At 35.1% G+C, this 21,894-nt stretch overlaps 6 protein-coding genes across 9 annotated transcripts in view; 3 read left to right on the forward strand and 3 right to left on the reverse strand.

Annotated features, from left to right (window-relative positions):
• The first annotated feature begins 177 nt into the window (after window positions 1–177).
• On the forward strand, window positions 178–3,888 carry LOC142972223 (CD63 antigen-like). The gene is made up of 5 exons (XM_076113118.1): window positions 178–407; window positions 963–1,163; window positions 1,513–1,671; window positions 1,880–2,140; window positions 2,534–3,888. Exons 1-5 carry the CDS (start codon window positions 288–290, stop codon window positions 2,708–2,710), a joined length of 918 nt encoding a protein of 305 aa, XP_075969233.1. The 5' UTR covers window positions 178–287; the 3' UTR covers window positions 2,711–3,888.
• Window positions 3,889–4,431: 543 nt separating this feature from the next.
• On the reverse strand, window positions 4,432–5,748 carry LOC142972651 (alpha-ketoglutarate-dependent dioxygenase alkB homolog 4-like). Its single transcript, XM_076113937.1, has 2 exons — window positions 4,979–5,748; window positions 4,432–4,739 (listed from the first exon to the last, which is right to left on the reverse strand). The coding sequence occupies exons 1-2, from the start codon at window positions 5,728–5,730 to the stop codon at window positions 4,517–4,519; spliced, it is 975 nt and encodes a 324-aa protein (XP_075970052.1). The 5' UTR covers window positions 5,731–5,748; the 3' UTR covers window positions 4,432–4,516.
• Window positions 5,749–6,871: 1,123 nt separating this feature from the next.
• On the forward strand, window positions 6,872–11,219 carry LOC142972224 (23 kDa integral membrane protein-like). The gene is made up of 5 exons (XM_076113119.1): window positions 6,872–7,026; window positions 7,384–7,584; window positions 7,928–8,086; window positions 10,427–10,687; window positions 11,018–11,219. Exons 1-5 carry the CDS (start codon window positions 6,907–6,909, stop codon window positions 11,150–11,152), a joined length of 876 nt encoding a protein of 291 aa, XP_075969234.1. The 5' UTR covers window positions 6,872–6,906; the 3' UTR covers window positions 11,153–11,219.
• Window positions 11,220–11,912: 693 nt separating this feature from the next.
• LOC142972225 (CD63 antigen-like) lies at window positions 11,913–15,625 on the forward strand. The gene is made up of 5 exons (XM_076113120.1): window positions 11,913–12,144; window positions 12,700–12,900; window positions 13,250–13,408; window positions 13,617–13,877; window positions 14,271–15,625. The coding sequence occupies exons 1-5, from the start codon at window positions 12,025–12,027 to the stop codon at window positions 14,445–14,447; spliced, it is 918 nt and encodes a 305-aa protein (XP_075969235.1). The 5' UTR covers window positions 11,913–12,024; the 3' UTR covers window positions 14,448–15,625.
• A 543-nt stretch (window positions 15,626–16,168) lies between these two features.
• Window positions 16,169–17,570, reverse strand: LOC142972652 (alpha-ketoglutarate-dependent dioxygenase alkB homolog 4-like). Its single transcript, XM_076113938.1, has 2 exons — window positions 16,716–17,570; window positions 16,169–16,476 (listed from the first exon to the last, which is right to left on the reverse strand). The coding sequence occupies exons 1-2, from the start codon at window positions 17,465–17,467 to the stop codon at window positions 16,254–16,256; spliced, it is 975 nt and encodes a 324-aa protein (XP_075970053.1). The 5' UTR covers window positions 17,468–17,570; the 3' UTR covers window positions 16,169–16,253.
• Window positions 17,571–17,971: 401 nt separating this feature from the next.
• The window catches only part of DCX-EMAP (Doublecortin-domain-containing echinoderm-microtubule-associated protein), a 28,281-nt gene continuing 24,358 nt past the window's right edge, over window positions 17,972–21,894 (reverse strand). For all 4 annotated transcript variants that reach the window (XM_076113940.1, XM_076113941.1, XM_076113939.1 and 1 more), the window contains 6 exons: window positions 21,692–21,820; window positions 21,085–21,247; window positions 20,531–20,713; window positions 20,190–20,285; window positions 19,928–20,042; window positions 17,972–19,797 (listed from right to left, as the gene is read on the reverse strand). In XM_076113940.1, the coding sequence (XP_075970055.1) occupies window positions 19,644–19,797; window positions 19,928–20,042; window positions 20,190–20,285; window positions 20,531–20,713; window positions 21,085–21,247; window positions 21,692–21,820 (840 nt within the window). In that variant the 3' untranslated portion in view covers window positions 17,972–19,643. The remainder of the gene's footprint in view (window positions 19,798–19,927; window positions 20,043–20,189; window positions 20,286–20,530; window positions 20,714–21,084; window positions 21,248–21,691; window positions 21,821–21,894) is intronic.

Raw genomic sequence — 21,894 nt, forward strand, 5'->3', positions numbered from 1 at the left:
TTACTTAAGAATTTAAAGATTAGGTATGCTTATACTTAAAGAAAGTATGAGAAAATGTGAAATTGCATAAGTGCATATTGTTGCCCGTAGCTATGCCTTATAACAGAGATACTTAAGTCCTTATGACAATTGTACAAGCACACGATTTTAATGCCAAATTCAGAGATGAGTACATGGATTGTCAGTGAGTTATCTGACCAAAACAATTGCTATCAGATTACTGCGTAGGCATATCTAATCAGTCGCTGTTTCGTTGACATCATTCGTCTGATCGTTGTGAAACCAACATGAGTGCACCGCAGAATAACGTTAAAACTAATTTTAATTCGCCTTTTGGGAAAACAAAGGCGATGTTTAATATGAATTCTATGAGAGTTTTGATGTTAGTTACCACAGCTATGTTGATGGTAAGTAGGTGTTGTAATTGTAATACCTACTATCTCCTAATCTTTTTATTCTTTTTTTAACGATTCACATGAACTGAGATAAAGAGCTATTCTTTGTTTTAATAAAAAAATCCTATCCGTCAGATGACAGAAGTTAACTATGATTCTTGAGCCAACATTATTTTCTGTTCTTACACTTCATGTTTAAATGAATTGTGGTGGATCCAATGCCTTAAGTAAAAAGGCAGAAGGGATTCACAAACTAGATATTAACTAAGTAATTCTAAGTTTCTCTGCATAAAATGAATGAAATCAGTTGCTTTACCGGGGACAAGTGTCTCTGTAAACCACCCTATCTTCCTAGTCCCCAGGGATCCACCTGCTTTGGGGGGCAAATTATAAACCCATTTGTAAAATCTTGATAATTGTTTGGATAACTGTGAAAGGTTTCCAAATCATTAAAAACAACGCGTTCTAAGCGTACAAGTAAAATGTTATTAAGTATAATTTATTTTGTAAATATAGATACGAGTGATGCACGTCACGAATCTTTGAAAAACAATGCTCCATTTTCAGATAATAGCTTTTGTCCTGACAATGTATGGAAGCATCGCGTACTGGCAGTTCCAAAGTTACGCGTTATTCTTCAATCGCTCTGGAATGGGCGGGTACCTAACTCCCTCTGCACTGGGTATGCTTCTAGGACTGTCCTTACTGGCCGTCGCTGCGTTCGGCTTTCTTGGCAGCTTCAAGAAGAGCACCTGCATGGTTAACTCGGTAAAGTAACAAAAAATCTTAACAATGGGATAACTATACAGATACCATTTTTTTATATGCGACACGATATACTTTTCACAGAAAGGAAGTTAAAAGGTTAGGTAATTAAATTGATTTACATACGATATATATTCCATGCTTTACTGTGCCTCTACTGAAATGACTGTACCTCTCTGTGTGAAAATACTTTTGCGTTAACAAAGCCCCAGATCTATTCTAGATAAATTAATTTGAAAACTCATATTTATGCTTGTAATATGTATAATTGTACTCATCATCCTAAGAATTCTGATAGAGCAGAATTAAGCTTGAAACTGTTAAATCATTTTTAAACGCAATTTTTTTTCAGTACGCATTCATATTGGTATTGTTGTTCCTGGTGGAGATAGTGGCGTTATGTTTGGCCATCACCTTCGACGTCAGCACCGTTTGGACACACTTCTCTATTCCTTTCGGAAGGCTGCACGAGCCGAATGTACAAGACGCTGTTGATACTTTGCAAATGACGGTAAGTATTAAGAATTTATGCTTTCAACGATAAGATTGTAGATATTTTGTTTATTCGACAGAAGTAGCGCGAATTCAAAGGGAAAGGGCGAATCCGAAATACACAAATGCGTGACTAGAAAGTAACCTCTCCCTCTTTTTTAATCGGTTTAATTAACCCGCCCCATCCAACAATATATGTCATTTATTCGTTTGTTTTGTTTGAACAGCTCCGATGCTGCGGTGACGCAGGCTACCGTGACTATGAAGGTATAGAGCTCCCGGGAGACATGGCCACCACGATAGTACCACCATCATACAACAGTGACCACAACATCACGGTGCCGGCCAGTTGCTGCAGCATTCCCGGCTCTACAGTTTGCGGCAACTACAACATACAGGACTATGGCTGCAAATACGCACTGTCTTATATGATGCACAGAAATATTACCGTCATAACCGTGCTTGCGATTACTTTGGTGTCCATTCATGTAAGTTCTAGCATACTTATAACTATTTACCTCAACATAAGGTAGGAAAGCGAACTCAACAGATATTAATCAGACCTAACTCGAAAGGTCGCGGCGCTCTAATTTTTATCGACGTCTTTAACAGTCATAAATTAAGTACACATTCATACCTTTATCATGAATATTTTTTGTAAAAATTGCATCAAATTCTTATCGTTTTATTAGCATGTTTCTAAAGCAATTCAGCGTTACGTAGGTATACGTACATATATCACTATAATATGGCACGCCCCCAATCATGTGTTTGTTTTTTATTTTTTTCAAAGAGTATAAACTCACTTTTTCATAGAGTATAAAGAGTATCAAAGAGTATAAACTGAACGATGTTTTAAAAAAAATACTAACGTTTTATAGATTCTAGCTACAATATTCGCATTGATCCTGGCGCGTTGCATTCGCAAGATGAAGAGCGAGAAGTCAGTAATGGAGTGGCAGATCACTGAACAGATAATCAGAGCACGTCAGGACGAGGAAATGAACAGAAGCGTAGAAGCTAACGACGTTGCTAACAATCATCATCATATGGCTTAAGTGCAATATGTTCTAAGATAACCATTTTATTAATACTTATATAGATTCTAGGTAACAAAAAAAATGTAGCCTATTTACTGCCTTGGGATATATTTAAGATTCCTTCAAATATTATCCCAACTTAATTATACTCCGAAAACTTATGAGAGAGGTTTGGCATGCATGAGTTATCTTGAATATAGAAAACAAAGCCGCATTTCCAAAATAAAGTGGCTGCATTAATCATAGCGGCGTCAGCTGCATAATCCGGAAAACCACATGGTCACCGATGTTCTAAATTGTGAATTTTGTATACCTCCGCCAACCGCAAACGTTGCATACCCTCTACTAAGTTGTTGGACTATAGCAATAATGTTGATTACTTCACCTACTTATTAGCGGCAAAGTAACTCCATGCCTCTTCTCCTGTGCCTCGTATCAGAGTTCGAGTTCCACAACAAAAGCAAGTTCAAAAGACTAGTCTATAGGAAAACTAGGTACTAAAACTCATAACGAATCCAAAATTTGCAACTATGACAACTTTATATTTAACTAATATTTTGCTTGTCACTTTCTAATAAAGCTGTTTATTAGCTGGACGTAGCTAAGTAGAAAGGACTCAATCCACACTTTGACTACAGTGGAGTTAAGTATGCAATCATTCTCCTGAGGGTAAAATCTATGATGTAGTGAAATCCCTAATTTTAAAATGTACATGGAAACTACTTTTCCTACTATCTCGACTCAACCCACAGTATGAAGAGTGTCAAAATTTACCCTCAGAAGGATGAAAACATACTTAACTCCATTGTGGTGAAAGTGTGGATTGAGTCCTTTCTGCTTAACTACTACCTACTATAGATCAAAGAAGTTGAACTCACATGGTTTATCCACATAAACCAAGTTGATGTGTAAAGCCTATAAGGGTGCAGGACGTACAATGTACAAGTATAAAGCAAAATCAGTTGTCTAATCTTGTTCTTAAAAGAAGTAGTTGTCTAATACAATAGACGCAAGTAAAGACAAGTTTGAATTGATTCCGATAATTTACAAATTGTTCAATAGATAGGAATATTGATATAACTATGCGTAATTGTCTAGTACTCTATTATTATGTAACAGTTAATGTATTAAATGATATTACTTTTATCTTGTATCTAATCGTTATCATGCATTAGTAGAATATAATATTAAAGACATATCAGTTTTTTATTTGCCTCCAAGTTTCCTTATACTTAAAAGGAGACCCCTTCACATGTATCATTTAGGGAATGCTTGTTTTTTTTTTTTTTTTTTTATATTATTGGACAACTCACACACGGTCATTTGATTCCAAACTAAGCAGAGCTTGTACTATGGTAACCAAATAACTGATAAACATACTTATATACTTCTAAATACATACTTATATAGATACATTAACATCCAGGCTCAGAACAAATACTTGTGCTCATCACACAAAGATTTGTCCCGGGTGGGATTCGAACCCACCACACGCGGCGCTCCGGTTGTTGCGGCGAGGTGACCGCTTAAACCACTGCGCCAAACGTGCAGTTGGATATAATTAAGGTTTTGCATTGTCCCTGAACTCAAAACTAAACAGTATAATGTTAATACTAAGATATCACTATGTGTTACTGTCAACCATTGCACGCCATTTTAAATCTAAGCATTTTAACATTATAGTGTTTAAGACATTTTGATAAACAAGCTCTACAGAGGATCTAAAAAAAAGGCAGATATTAAAGCAATATTTCTATTACACTTCTTCGGTGTAGAAAAAGGAACTAATATAAATAGTTTAATTAAATTAATATTTGGTGTAGCTTATTTACTATCTACATCTTCATTTATTTTACTCTTATGATCCCAGAATATTTTCCCTTTGGTTCTAATAATGTTGCCAATCTCCTCATGCTGTCCACCAGTGAGGTATGGTGGTGTGAACTCTCGGTATGCGATGCAAACTCTTCTTGAAGTAATGTCTTCTCTAAGTACACAGTGTTCCCACTGATATCTAGACTCGCCATAGATTATGAGCAATGATCTCCTGAAAAAAATAAAATGTCATTATTTTTCATAAATTCATAACTCTAAATCACACATTTAGCAGGATGTTAAATATTTATATAATAACTTAGACTTAGGACAATGAACATAATTTTTGTATTGTCCCGATCTCCTGGTCATAAGGCATCTCTAAATCGTGCTATAAAGATTTGTTTTTAAATACCTACTAAATTTCTTTTATTTTGAAAGTCAAATAAAGCAAAAATAAAAATAAATTACCTTGGCATAGGTATCCTTATTATCACATCATCATTAATTGATGATTTACTAGCCTCAAATGCTGATGGCCCCTCTATTCTATCCATCACAATACTTCCATCTGTACCAACAACTGGCTTATACTCCTCCGCACAATACAGATTATATTTCTTTATATCACCCTTGAATGGAGTCATAGTTAGAACAGAGTCAGACAAACAATTCACTGTTATTATCCTTTCTCCCCATATCCAACAATCATCTATATGAGGATCAATAGATGCACCTTTACTAGGATCATATTCTAAAGAACACTGCTCTATAACTTCATAATTTTTCAATAAATCGAATGTTTCAAACCTCTCCTGTAAATATTTAGAGAATGCCGGAAAACCATCGAATTTACCAACGACAACTTTTTTCTTTTTAAAATTCGTCTTTGGACCAAAGTTCTGTTTTCTTCTGCCACTTTGAGATATGTCCCACGGCATTTCGTCAATATTTTTCATGAGTTCCTTCTCTTCGTCTTCTGATATGAAATCTAATTGTATGTAAACACCAGGGTAATCGATAGAATCTCCTTCGTGATTAGGGTGTTGCTTGTATGAGTCTATATCCCAACCGGTCCAAGCCTTGTTGCAGTAAGGACAGTAAACATAACCTTTATTTTTGTCTAATTCCAGCTGTAGTTTCAAGTTATTGGCTCCGTATTGGGTCTCACAAATCAAACATGTTCGACAACCTTTGCAACCACATGGACGAGGTTTGGTCATTACAGGAGGAGACCCATTCCCAGCAGCGGGACAGTAATCCATTATATTTCTTGTTTTTTATACGTGTTATCGCCTGCCTCGGTTTCGAATCCTGGAGTTGAAACTCCTGAGGTTTGCTGGAAGAAATTTAATGATTAGTGTTTGCTGAAAGAAATTTAATGATTAGACTTAGGGAGGTGAGGCAAAGGGTGCGAGCCTGTTGCGAGAGAGTTTTCCCCGACCTAATACATGCGTCGTAAGTATTCAGTGAAAATACCCACCTAACTAAAGAAGTGAAAGTAAAAACAAAATAATACTTTAATCTTGGTAATGTGATTGTGTCGTTAATCTGGGTTAATTCCCCTTACTATCAAAACAGACAATATATGCAGTATAATAGGTATGCAATGATGTATATCATCAAATCGATAAGTAAGTAGGTACTTCGTTCAGCAATTATAGCTAAGTACCTACTTCAATACAAGTACAAAAATACAGTAACAAGCAAAAATAAGTATGTAGAATTTTCAGCCTAGCGTTTCTTCCAACTAGGTATGTTAGAGTCGGCTTCCAGTCTCGATTGTTGTACTTTACACGAAGAGTTTGCCTATCGGACCTCCGCAGCACAGTTACCTGGGTTATTACACGATACCCTTCCGTAAGAATGGTTACTGTTAACGACTGTCAAAGATCTTTGAAAATGACAGCCGTAACCCACTATTTAACGTGTCTTTCGAAACACGGAGGCAAGCCATATGCTTAAGATAGTTTACCTATCCACAGAGCAACCTCGGCTAGCGAAGCTTAAGATCGAGGTTAGCTCAGAGACCGAGCCGCGCGGCTGATGTTCTAAAAAAAAAGTAAATAGAAGCGACAAAACTTCTACTTTCTGTTGAATTATATTATCTGATAACTACATACGCCATCACGATTTAATTGTCTTAGAGTTGAAAAAAAGTGAGTAAGGTGATGAGTAATTGCATACATATTGTTGCTCGTAGTTATGCCTTGTAACAAACAAACACAAGTCTTTATGACTGTACAAGGAAGCCGGATTTTAATGCCAAATTCAGTGATGAGTACATGGATTGTCAGTGAGTTATCTGACCAAAACAATTACTATCAGATTACTGTGTAGGCATATCTAATCAGTCGCTGTTTCGTTGACATCATTCGTCTGATCGTTGTGAAACCAACATGAGTGCACCGCAGAATAACGTTAAAACTAATTTTAATTCGCCTTTTGGAAAAACAAAGGCGATGTTTAATATGAATTCTATGAGAGTTTTGATGTTAGTTACCACAGCGATATTGATGGTAAGTAAGCGTTGTAATTGTAGTAGGTACCTATTATCTCCTTATCCTTTAATTCTCTTTTTATGATTGCATTCTGATTGACATGAACTGAGATAAGGCACTTCTTTGTTTTGACAAATTTCAAAGCTCCTTAAATAATTTAAAACAATACCTACCTACCTTGTCTGCACGAGCTTTTTGATGGTCGATTTTTATTAATCTTACGGCAAGGGCGTCCACACAAACATTTATCTAAGTCAAGTCAACTATTAAAGTAGAAATATTGATAGGAGTAACGATGAAGCACGATTTTGTTTTTAAATTTTGCAGTCTCTTGTACCTAATTGATAACTTTAATAAACAGTTTTCCATTTTCAGATTATAGCTTTCGCCCTGTACATGTATGGATTCATGGCAAACCGGGAGTTCCAAAATAATGCTTTATTCTTCAACCGCTCCGGAATGGCGGGGTACCGTAGTGCGTGTGGACTGGGTATGATTCTAGGCCTGACCTTAGCGACTATGCCCATGATTGGGGTAATAGGCAGTTTTGAGAAGAGGACTTGCATGGTTAACTTGGTAAAATAACAATTTAAACAATTGGATAGTTGTATCAATTTTGAGGCCATTATCTTAACAAACGATGCATGTAGATAAGGAGGATGCAGAGTTAGAGAAACTATAATGCTTGTTGTGTATCTTTGCATTTTATGTTCTCCTATAAGCATTGTTAAAACTTTTATTTGGTGGTTTACTAAAATAAGAAAAGTTTTTTCTTCGCACGATAGCACGTATTTCATTATAAGATAAAGTGAAAATATGATTTTAAAAATAACTCACTCAGTTCTGTCAAACTAAATCCATGTAGAGTAGAACGAAACTTGAGAGAGTACACTTACGTAAAGTTATAATATATTTTCAGTACGCAGTGATATTGATATTGTTGTTCGTGGCGGATATAGCGGCAGTATGGTTGGCCATCACCTTCGACGTCAGCTCAGTTTGGACACACTTTTCTATCCCTTTCGAAAGACTTCATGAGTCAAAAGTACAAGATGCTGTTGATACTTTGCAAATAACGGTAGGTATTAGAAAATTGTCTATTCTATGAATGAAAGAATAGAGTAAATTGTACTAAAATATTAAAAATGCAAAAGTTTGAATGATTGGATGGATGTTTGTTATACAATAGGGACAAAATTGTGGAATAGATTTCGATAAAATTTGGCACACAAATAGCGTGTAACCTGGGGTCACAAAAATCATACTTTTTGAAGTTGCGGGCAGACGAAAATTAGATTTAAACGCTGAATAATGCTTGCATCCATGTCAAACATAAGCGCGCATTTTTATCGGTCGATTCAATCCGTCCCTGGGCTTATCGCAACTGAGATAACGAACAATGAAATTAGTCATTTAGGTAATCCGTCGATAAAAACATTCGGGGACTCCCCATCAGGTCACAAACATACAAAGAACAATGGCAAAATCTCATACATCATAATCACTAATTTTAAAATGTTGCGTCTTCAAATAAAACAAATGTTATAATATGCAGCATTAATTCCTGATTCTAAATATATAAATATGTGCATTAGGCGCACCGGAGATCCTGAGTAATTTGAGTTTATATTTTTATAGGTTATGTCATCATCACATCATTAAAATGTTATAATTGACCGTTAGCTGTCAATTACACCCTGTAGTATTACTATCGTCATCGTAGTGAAGTTGCGTTAAGACTGCCTTAACCTTTCGAGCAGGTATAGCCCTAAAACTAATATGTACCCAGAGATTTCCGTATGGTAACCTCTGGGTCTTATGTCTACAATTCCAATTCTTTGCGTTAATAAAGAGCTGATAGCTGCTGTTAAACCATTTGTAGCCAACTACGCTCCGGCAGATTTTAATTGAGTCATTGTTCCTACAACTAGACTGATATATTATAAAACAAACTGTTTTATGGGGTATTTAAGTAATCAGATAGTATAAATCAGCTTGGTTGTAACAACAAAGGTAAATAAAAAAATGAAAAGGTTATACATTATTTATTTCTTTCATACACATCTCTGATTATCATGTCATTTTAAAATTCAGCTGGTACATTATCTTGATGCCTGGGCTATCCTAAGTACCAGACTAAAGTCAGCACAGCAGCCTATTGTATGTATATCCACCGGACAACCTATTTTCGTGAGATATGTTATTGGATAAACCCAGCTAATCAGCAATGTGGCAACTCTTGTATTTTGTTCTAAAGCAGGGTATCAGCGGAAGCTATTCTATGTTACAATTCACGCACATAATTCGAGTCTGTCTGACACGGCTTCCCATACTTGAAGAAGTATTATACTAGTTCACAAAATCCAAAAAGCAAGGGAAACGTCCATGATGAATCAGTAGAAGTCATGTAGATGGAATCCAAATCGAAATCCGTTAGAGATGCAGGGTTGACAAATAGAGCAGATATCCTCAGTAAGTCAGAGTTTTTTGAAAATAGGTACAAAAAAGCAATAGTAATCGCAAAACACAACAACACGTCAATGCCGAAAATCACCAAACGTCAACGACAAACAATCAAATCGAACCGAAGTAGACAATATAATAATATAGTTGCCATACTTTAAAAAGATAATACTACTAAAATATCTCTGTTGACTGTAAATATATTTTTGTATGAGCAAAATAAATAAGAAGTTTTTAGTTTATTAGTCACTGTTTTTAATAACTTGTCATAACAATATATTTCACGTTGAAGACTATTTAGTTATTTAAACAATTAAATAGATAAAGACAACATAAATCTACTTTACTACAACAAAGTACCGAATGGCAACATTTTTTTATCTAAAGGAAATGGAGAATCATTCTTAGATAGTCAATTTTTTACTTTTTGTTTAATGTATTAAATGTCGCTATCAGAGGTAAAAATGATATTCCTGAAATTCATACGATAATTAATAAAGAACATTGGTAATATTGACATTCGAAGACGCTCAAAAAATATAAGTGATTTTTTTGCCATTGTTCTTTGCTACATATTTCAACAACTGTTGATTCATGGCGTCCATTTATGATAAACTCTCAAAGCCAATTGTTAAAATAAATTGTTTAGTTAAATTCAGTGTCTTCCGCACCTCGATGCGTTAACGTCAAATATATTCGTGTTCTATTAAAGTTTATCCATCTTATTCATAAAAATATATGAAGGAATGAAAGCCTTATAAAGTGTTTTGTTTCTTTCACTCCTTAGCGAAATGAATAAGAGAAAACATATTATAGTAGCATTTTAAATAAAATAGGTTTATAGTGTGTTTATGAATAAGAGGGTATGTAAGGTATGTACCTATGCCTTTAATACTTCCCTCACGTGTTTAATTAACCCGGGCTATTTCATTTATTTGTTTCTTCGTTAGAACAGTTCCGATGCTGCGGTAACTCGGGCTACCGTGACTATGAAGGTATAGAGCTCCCGGGAGACATGGCCACCACGATAGTACCACCATCATACAATAGTGACCACAACGTCACGGTGCCGGCCAGTTGCTGCAGCATTCCCGGCTCTACAGTTTGCGGCAACTACAACATACAGGACTATGGCTGCAAATACGCGATGTCTAACATGATGGATAGATATATTGCCATCATCACTGTGCTTGGGTTTACCTTAATGTTCATTCATGTAAGTCCTTACGATCTTGGAAAGTGAGTAACTACCTAAATATTTGACACTGGTGGTTCTGTCAGACATTACTTTGCCGGGTATATTACAACAGCCAATAATGAGACACTGTTTAGTCTCAGTTGGCAGTTTATGATAATCAGATTTATGCATTAAAGTACCTCGCTCCTTACACAAAGGACTAAATTAATGGCGATACGTGGGTAAATTACATGTATACCCCTGGGTCCACCCTCACTTTGAGGCATAATAAGCAGGACAAAATAAGAAAAAACAATCATCCAAACATTGTATCTCATTATTTTTAAAGTTGGTAATAATATTTTACAGATTCTAGCCATAATATTCACGTTGATGCTGGCGCGTAGGATCCGCGAGATGAAGAGCGAGAAGACGGTATTGGCGTGGCAGATCACTGAAGGAATAATCAGAGCTCGTCAGGAGGAGGATATTAAAAAAAATTAGAAGCTAACGACGTTTCTAACAACCATCATCATATGGCTCAAGTCCAATATGTTTTGAGATAAATAAATATCTATTATTTATTATTTTATTATTCTATTATTTTTTATTTAGTAATTACTAGTCTTATAAACATCTAGACAATTTTTATTCAAATCAGTCAAGGAGTTTTGAAGTGAAAAGACGAATAAATAAACATTTTCAAAATATTATCGTCTCATTTATATTAGGTTACTTAGGTTTCTGAGTGAGTCATTTTTGAGAGCTCAATGTAAAAAACAACGCGATGATTCCACGAGCGTAACACGCGCGCTCCTCAAATGTCGTATTAAGTTCTTAATCCGGGCTATTTCACCTTAATAACAAAACAGACCACAGTATGTAGTTATCTAGTGTATTGTATATGCAATTATTTATATCATCAAACCGATAATAAACATGAAGCCACAAATACAAAGGTATAGATACAAGTAAAAATATAGTCTACACTGCCACATTTTCAATCAGGTTTTTATCAATGAAACGAAAAAACTTCTTGGTTTTGTTGATTAATATTATTTTATAATCATTTGTCCTATCACAATTTACTTACTTAAGAATTTAAAGATTAGGTATGCTTATACTTAAAGAAAGTATGAGAAAATGTGAAATTGCATAAGTGCATATTGTTGCCCGTAGCTATGCCTTATAACAGAGATACTTAAGTCCTTATGACAATTGTACAAGCACACGATTTTAATGCCAAATTCAGAGATGAGTACATGGATTGTCAGTGAGTTATCTGACCAAAACAATTGCTATCAGATTACTGCGTAGGCATATCTAATCAGTCGCTGTTTCGTTGACATCATTCGTCTGATCGTTGTGAAACCAACATGAGTGCACCGCAGAATAACGTTAAAACTAATTTTAATTCGCCTTTTGGGAAAACAAAGGCGATGTTTAATATGAATTCTATGAGAGTTTTGATGTTAGTTACCACAGCTATGTTGATGGTAAGTAGGTGTTGTAATTGTAATACCTACTATCTCCTAATCTTTTTATTCTTTTTTTAACGATTCACATGAACTGAGATAAAGAGCTATTCTTTGTTTTAATAAAAAAATCTTATCCGTCAGATGACAGAAGTTAACTATGATTCTTGAGCCAACATTATTTTCTGTTCTTACACTTCATGTTTAAATGAATTGTGGTGGATCCAATGCCTTAAGTAAAAAGGCAGAAGGGATTCACAAACTAGATATTAACTAAGTAATTCTAAGTTTCTCTGCATAAAATGAATGAAATCAGTTGCTTTACCGGGGACAAGTGTCTCTGTAAACCACCCTATCTTCCTAGTCCCCAGGGATCCACCTGCTTTGGGGGGCAAATTATAAACCCATTTGTAAAATCTTGATAATTGTTTGGATAACTGTGAAAGGTTTCCAAATCATTAAAAACAACGCGTTCTAAGCGTACAAGTAAAATGTTATTAAGTATAATTTATTTTGTAAATATAGATACGAGTGATGCACGTCACGAATCTTTGAAAAACAATGCTCCATTTTCAGATAATAGCTTTTGTCCTGACAATGTATGGAAGCATCGCGTACTGGCAGTTCCAAAGTTACGCGTTATTCTTCAATCGCGCTGGAATGGGCGGGTACCTAACTCCCTCTGCACTGGGTATGCTTCTAGGACTGTCCTTACTGGCCGTCGCTGCGTTCGGCTTTCTTGGCAGCTTCAAGAAGAGCACCTGCATGGTTAACTCGGTAAAGTAACAAAAAATCTTAACAATGGGATAACTATACAGATACCATTTTTTTATATGCGACACGATATACTTTTCACAGAAAGGAAGTTAAAAGGTTAGGTAATTAAATTGATTTACATACGATATATATTCCATGCTTTACTGTGCCTCTACTGAAATGACTGTACCTCTCTGTGTGAAAATACTTTTGCGTTAACAAAGCCCCAGATCTATTCTAGATAAATTAATTTGAAAACTCATATTTATGCTTGTAATATGTATAATTGTACTCATCATCCTAAGAATTCTGATAGAGCAGAATTAAGCTTGAAACTGTTAAATCATTTTTAAACGCAATTTTTTTTCAGTACGCATTCATATTGGTATTGTTGTTCCTGGTGGAGATAGTGGCGTTATGTTTGGCCATCACCTTCGACGTCAGCACCGTTTGGACACACTTCTCTATTCCTTTCGGAAGGCTGCACGAGCCGAATGTACAAGACGCTGTTGATACTTTGCAAATGACGGTAAGTATTAAGAATTTATGCTTTCAACGATAAGATTGTAGATATTTTGTTTATTCGACAGAAGTAGCGCGAATTCAAAGGGAAAGGGCGAATCCGAAATACACAAATGCGTGACTAGAAAGTAACCTCTCCCTCTTTTTTAATCGGTTTAATTAACCCGCCCCATCCAACAATATATGTCATTTATTCGTTTGTTTTGTTTGAACAGCTCCGATGCTGCGGTGACGCAGGCTACCGTGACTATGAAGGTATAGAGCTCCCGGGAGACATGGCCACCACGATAGTACCACCATCATACAACAGTGACCACAACATCACGGTGCCGGCCAGTTGCTGCAGCATTCCCGGCTCTACAGTTTGCGGCAACTACAACATACAGGACTATGGCTGCAAATACGCACTGTCTTATATGATGCACAGAAATATTACCGTCATAACCGTGCTTGCGATTACTTTGGTGTCCATTCATGTAAGTTCTAGCATACTTATAACTATTTACCTCAACATAAGGTAGGAAAGCGAACTCAACAGATATTAATCAGACCTAACTCGAAAGGTCGCGGCGCTCTAATTTTTATCGACGTCTTTAACAGTCATAAATTAAGTACACATTCATACCTTTATCATGAATATTTTTTGTAAAAATTGCATCAAATTCTTATCGTTTTATTAGCATGTTTCTAAAGCAATTCAGCGTTACGTAGGTATACGTACATATATCACTATAATATGGCACGCCCCCAATCATGTGTTTGTTTTTTATTTTTTTCAAAGAGTATAAACTCACTTTTTCATAGAGTATAAAGAGTATCAAAGAGTATAAACTGAACGATGTTTTAAAAAAAATACTAACGTTTTATAGATTCTAGCTACAATATTCGCATTGATCCTGGCGCGTTGCATTCGCAAGATGAAGAGCGAGAAGTCAGTAATGGAGTGGCAGATCACTGAACAGATAATCAGAGCACGTCAGGACGAGGAAATGAACAGAAGCGTAGAAGCTAACGACGTTGCTAACAATCATCATCATATGGCTTAAGTGCAATATGTTCTAAGATAACCATTTTATTAATACTTATATAGATTCTAGGTAACAAAAAAAATGTAGCCTATTTACTGCCTTGGGATATATTTAAGATTCCTTCAAATATTATCCCAACTTAATTATACTCCGAAAACTTATGAGAGAGGTTTGGCATGCATGAGTTATCTTGAATATAGAAAACAAAGCCGCATTTCCAAAATAAAGTGGCTGCATTAATCATAGCGGCGTCAGCTGCATAATCCGGAAAACCACATGGTCACCGATGTTCTAAATTGTGAATTTTGTATACCTCCGCCAACCGCAAACGTTGCATACCCTCTACTAAGTTGTTGGACTATAGCAATAATGTTGATTACTTCACCTACTTATTAGCGGCAAAGTAACTCCATGCCTCTTCTCCTGTGCCTCGTATCAGAGTTCGAGTTCCACAACAAAAGCAAGTTCAAAAGACTAGTCTATAGGAAAACTAGGTACTAAAACTCATAACGAATCCAAAATTTGCAACTATGACAACTTTATATTTAACTAATATTTTGCTTGTCACTTTCTAATAAAGCTGTTTATTAGCTGGACGTAGCTAAGTAGAAAGGACTCAATCCACACTTTGACTACAGTGGAGTTAAGTATGCAATCATTCTCCTGAGGGTAAAATCTATGATGTAGTGAAATCCCTAATTTTAAAATGTACATGGAAACTACTTTTCCTACTATCTCGACTCAACCCACAGTATGAAGAGTGTCAAAATTTACCCTCAGAAGGATGAAAACATACTTAACTCCATTGTGGTGAAAGTGTGGATTGAGTCCTTTCTGCTTAACTACTACCTACTATAGATCAAAGAAGTTGAACTCACATGGTTTATCCACATAAACCAAGTTGATGTGTAAAGCCTATAAGGGTGCAGGACGTACAATGTACAAGTATAAAGCAAAATCAGTTGTCTAATCTTGTTCTTAAAAGAAGTAGTTGTCTAATACAATAGACGCAAGTAAAGACAAGTTTGAATTGATTCCGATAATTTACAAATTGTTCAATAGATAGGAATATTGATATAACTATGCGTAATTGTCTAGTACTCTATTATTATGTAACAGTTAATGTATTAAATGATATTACTTTTATCTTGTATCTAATCGTTATCATGCATTAGTAGAATATAATATTAAAGACATATCAGTTTTTTATTTGCCTCCAAGTTTCCTTATACTTAAAAGGAGACCCCTTCACATGTATCATTTAGGGAATGCTTGTTTTTTTTTTTTTTTTTTTATATTATTGGACAACTCACACACGGTCATTTGATTCCAAACTAAGCAGAGCTTGTACTATGGTAACCAAATAACTGATAAACATACTTATATACTTCTAAATACATACTTATATAGATACATTAACATCCAGGCTCAGAACAAATACTTGTGCTCATCACACAAAGATTTGTCCCGGGTGGGATTCGAACCCACCACACGCGGCGCTCCGGTTGTTGCGGCGAGGTGACCGCTTAAACCACTGCGCCAAACGTGCAGTTGGATATAATTAAGGTTTTGCATTGTCCCTGAACTCAAAACTAAACAGTATAATGTTAATACTAAGATATCACTATGTGTTACTGTCAACCATTGCACGCCATTTTAAATCTAAGCATTTTAACATTATAGTGTTTAAGACATTTTGATAAACAAGCTCTACAGAGGATCTAAAAAAAAGGCAGATATTAAAGCAATATTTCTATTACACTTCTTCGGTGTAGAAAAAGGAACTAATATAAATAGTTTAATTAAATTAATATTTGGTGTAGCTTATTTACTATCTACATCTTCATTTATTTTACTCTTATGATCCCAGAATATTTTCCCTTTGGTTCTAATAATGTTGCCAATCTCCTCATGCTGTCCACCAGTGAGGTATGGTGGTGTGAACTCTCGGTATGCGATGCAAACTCTTCTTGAAGTAATGTCTTCTCTAAGTACACAGTGTTCCCACTGATATCTAGACTCGCCATAGATTATGAGCAATGATCTCCTGAAAAAAATAAAATGTCATTATTTTTCATAAATTCATAACTCTAAATCACACATTTAGCAGGATGTTAAATATTTATATAATAACTTAGACTTAGGACAATGAACATAATTTTTGTATTGTCCCGATCTCCTGGTCATAAGGCATCTCTAAATCGTGCTATAAAGATTTGTTTTTAAATACCTACTAAATTTCTTTTATTTTGAAAGTCAAATAAAGCAAAAATAAAAATAAATTACCTTGGCATAGGTATCCTTATTATCACATCATCATTAATTGATGATTTACTAGCCTCAAATGCTGATGGCCCCTCTATTCTATCCATCACAATACTTCCATCTGTACCAACAACTGGCTTATACTCCTCCGCACAATACAGATTATATTTCTTTATATCACCCTTGAATGGAGTCATAGTTAGAACAGAGTCAGACAAACAATTCACTGTTATTATCCTCTCTCCCCATATCCAACAATCATCTATATGAGGATCAATAGATGCACCTTTACTAGGATCATATTCTAAAGAACACTGCTCTATAACTTCATAATTTTTCAATAAATCGAATGTTTCAAACCTCTCCTGTAAATATTTAGAGAATGCCGGAAAACCATCGAATTTACCAACGACAACTTTTTTCTTTTTAAAATTCGTCTTTGGACCAAAGTTCTGTTTTCTTCTGCCACTTTGAGATATGTCCCACGGCATTTCGTCAATATTTTTCATGAGTTCCTTCTCTTCGTCTTCTGATATGAAATCTAATTGTATGTAAACACCAGGGTAATCGATAGAATCTCCTTCGTGATTAGGGTGTTGCTTGTATGAGTCTATATCCCAACCGGTCCAAGCCTTGTTGCAGTAAGGACAGTAAACATAACCTTTATTTTTGTCTAATTCCAGCTGTAGTTTCAAGTTATTGGCTCCGTATTGGGTCTCACAAATCAAACATGTTCGACAACCTTTGCAACCACATGGACGAGGTTTGGTCATTATTATATTTCTTACAATAATCGATATAAAACAATGAAATCGGCGACTAAGTACTTCGTAAATAATACTGTAACACTGTCAGTCTGTGAATGTCACTCACAAAGTCACAACTTCATACTGACAGTAGTGACAGTTCAATCATGCACGTTCCAGATCTTACAAAAATCTCTTTTTTATCATTGACACAGAATAACTACTTAACACGTTTACTATTGTTTTTTTTATAATCGCAGTAGAAAGTTGGGATATTGAGATTTATAATAGGTACTACACATTATTATTTGCGATCTACTTGTATCTGTAATTTTTTAAAGAATTTATGATGATTACGTTGACTACCGAAGGCGTGTTAAACTTTGTGTTTGTGTGTGTTATTTCAATAAAACACTATGTAACCGTTATTTATTTATTGATTTATCAATTATTATGTATATAAAAACAAGTTATTTTTATTAAACATATAGTAAGTTTTTAAAATAACAACGATTTGAATTTTATAAGTATACTAAAAATATTGAAGAATCTCCTGCAAAGAAAATAAAGACCACTACAGAAAAAGTAGGTATAACAACGATTTTATTAAATTATTGACAATTTTCAAAATTTTACACGAAAATCAATTTTATAGAAAAGTAATACAATATTCTTGTACGTCTCTCGAATTAATTATAATATCAGTGAACAATCATAAAATCTATATATTTTTAGAATTAAAAGCTACTGCTATGTATAGTGATTGTGAAGGCATTGTATCGTGATATGTGGCTGATATTAATATTTTTATATAATGAGAAAGTTTATCATTTTAGCCTAGATATGAAAAATGTTTAAAGTATTTCGTCCAGGATATCATAATAAAAGTTAAGTCCATGATATCATAATAATACGACATAAAAAAACTAATTGTATGTGCACTTTTTTTTTGTAATGAGATAACTTACATCATGGCCGAAATACTTTAATCTTTATCACCAAAAAGATTGTTGTTTTTGTATACATAATATTTCATTAAATCTATGGAATTTGTTTGTACCAAGACAAGTAAAACATTTCCTCTAGTCAAACCAAGTACTGGTTAAGTGTTATAGTGTAAAAGGTTGACAAATAAATGTTCTGCTTATAAAAATTTTGCTGTGGCCTGCCACATTCCGGAAGTCCTCAAATCACTTACACTAAGTTAAGACTAGTTATATTCTTATAAATAGTGCTCTCGAATAACATGGTTTAAATATATTTATGACTAGCTGACCCGCGCAACTTCGCTTGCGTTACATAAGTGTTAAAAATTTTCCCCGTTTTTGTAACATTTTTCACTGGCACTCTGCTCCTATTGGTAGTAGCGTGATGATATATAGCCTATAACCTTCCTCGATAAATTGACTATCTAACACTGAAATAATTTTTCAAATCGGACCAGTAGTTCCTGAGATTAGCGCGTTCAAACAAACAAACAAACAAACAAACAATCAAACAAACAAACAAACTCTTCAGCTTTATAATATTAGTATAGATTCGTCTAAACGATTGTTTTAATAATGCTGTGTAAGGCTAAAATAACATTTTTTAATAAATATTGTGTCATGTGTATATCTCTTATAAGTGTTCTTGCATAAACCATGAATATTTTTTTATCTCCAATCACTTATATTACCAGCACCAATAGGTAACCAATCTATATAAAATGCTTGCACTCTTTTAAGACAAAATGTTATACATTTTTATCGTACATACATAATATATATCCATCCAATAATAATAATGTTCATATAGCGTGATTTATCTCTACGCATCTACTTATAATTATTAATAATAATTTGCAACTTTAGAATGGCAGTGTGTCATGTAAACCTACAAATTAAGTAGTAATGAATAATTTTTATATTTATCGTACATCCGCGTATCAGTGGTAGTGAATTGTCGCAGCGTTCAATATGTTTAAAATACATCCTCGACGTGCAGTTCAAATACAACGTTTGTTTCTGACGTTGTGAAAACTTCAATCCGGACAGAATTTGTAGTGAAAAACCTCAAAGTTTTTTGAGTTACGTACTCAATCGAGTTCATCGAAGTCGATCACTTTGAAGGTGGGGTGTGAGATGAGCGCGTGGGGCGGCGGCGAGGGGGTCGGCGGTGCGAGCACGACCGCGGGAGGCCGGAGTCCCTGCGCCATTAGCTGCTAATCATCCACCAGGTCCCAGAGCATGAGCGCAGCGTCGGTTCCACCCGCACTGATCATGCACCGGTCATTGAATAGGAAACGAGCGCTGTATATGGCGCCGCTGTATACTTTCATCTCATTGTATTCGGCTTTCGGACTTGCGCACGGATACCTGGCGAAGAAAAATTAAAAAATGATCTTATTACTATAAAATCTTACTATTTTTAAATTGTATACTGTACCTATATATCGTATTAATAACTTAAAGTTCATAAATCTAAGAGAAGTAAAATTAAAGTTACCTAAACAGACGTAGATATCCATCCAAGTCCCCGCTCACAAGCAGGTCGTGTGCTGCTGATCGACTAGCTGTCGATATCAGTGTAGTCATTGGATAGAAACGGTTATTCCATATTCCTATAAAAAAAATGATTTTAAAATTGTATATACATAACTCGATTTCTATTTTTATATTTTTCGAGTGATTTACTACTATAATGTCTAAAAAGATAGATGAAATTTTAAACGTTGATTGTGAAGTTTGTTTAAAAAATATTGTTTTACCTGATACAAGGAATCCAACCGTAGAATTATAAGTAGACCATTTTGTGTCTTTCATAGCTATGGGACTCTTTTCTGGCGATAAAGATTTGATATCCCCTGAAAAACAAATTGTATATAGGAACATCAATAAAAATAACCAAAAAAAATACTGGCAGGCATAACAGTTAACAACTTTTTGATGGTCACTACACCATACATTGCTTATTTCTTAAGATAAAGGTGATTAATACGTTACACGAAATCAGCAATGTACAGTCTAGTAGCTATCAGTGCGATGTACAAAAGTAATCAACTAAGATACGCAATACGCATGTTGGTGTAAAAAATCTAAATATACGTACAGAAGGCTAGATCATAGTCAGCGGTAACAGTTTGCAAGTAGTTGCCGTCCAGACTCCAGTCCAGTTGCACCAGAGGTTGCGCTCCTCGGATCTTGTTAGACTTTTTATATGAATACCCATCACGTGATACTCGGAACAAATAAATACTCCCATTCTGCGATCCTATAGCCATTGTGTCTCCAGCTGAAATAATAAAATGAGAAAAATTTAATAGGACCATGTCGTGGATGTTATTGTAAAGATCCTATTCAGGTACCATGAACGATGCATTCTTACCTACCTACTGTTTTAAGGAAAGATTCTGTGATAAAAGCTGTTGACGAAAAGCAAGATAGTTTCATCACACATTTTTTTTTGCTAGAAAGTCACCACAACAGTGAAAATAAGAATCTAGCTTATAATATATGGATTGTATCTTTAGAGTAGGTACCTACCCAAACCGTTTTATCGGATAAACTGATTATTAGTTACTAATTATAGGAGAAGGTCTTTTCAACAGTGCAGGACAGTAAATCAGACTAAGGGAAAAAAGATAGTGAAAACGTAACACCTACCTGAATTATATGCTAAGCAACTGAGCGGTGAGCCGCAAACTCTCAGCGTAGCGACATGAGTGCCAGCATCAGCATTCAGCACGACGAGATGGCCCTCTGTACTGCCGGCGGCGAGAGCCCCACCACTTGGGTGCCATGCTAGAGATACGCATTCATATCCAACCTGAAAACGATTCACAATTAACGTTTTTAAACTATCGCCTCTTGTACACATACTCCCTCTTGTATACTAAAATACGACGGGTCTTAAGCGCGGTGAATATTTTGAAGGTAACTACTATTTTTTTTTATCACCCGATGTTTCGATCTAGTTATACTGATCGTGGTCACGGGCAGGGCACGTTACCACGGTCATGGCTTAGTATTATGATCATTTAAGTTAATTTGACCAGTAGTTTTATAACCGTAAACCGCGGCTAAAGAATAAATAAAATAATAAGCTGAGATTCAGAAACTTTTTACGTAAGTTTAAGATGGAGGTGCTATCTGGGCCCGAATTAATTAAATAATATTTAGCCTACTACACCCTTTTGGTGATACACGTATCCTCTCGAAATGTTACAGGGAGGTCCTGACAGATTTAAATTAAAAGAAAGAGTTAACTTACCTGTGTGGCAAACACTAATTTGTGTCCTTTCCACAAAGCAATATTTTTGTCATGGCCTGCAGTCGCAAACATCTCATCATCAGGGTGTACCGCTAGGCCCATTAGTTGTTTATGATGACCAAACACCACCTAAGACATGAAGTAAAACTGTAAATATAATGAATATCCTACTAAAATATATAAACTCGGCTTGAACAGTATAC

This window comes from Anticarsia gemmatalis, chromosome 4 (genome assembly GCF_050436995.1).
Source record: "Anticarsia gemmatalis isolate Benzon Research Colony breed Stoneville strain chromosome 4, ilAntGemm2 primary, whole genome shotgun sequence".
NCBI classification, from domain to species: domain Eukaryota; kingdom Metazoa; phylum Arthropoda; class Insecta; order Lepidoptera; family Erebidae; genus Anticarsia; species Anticarsia gemmatalis.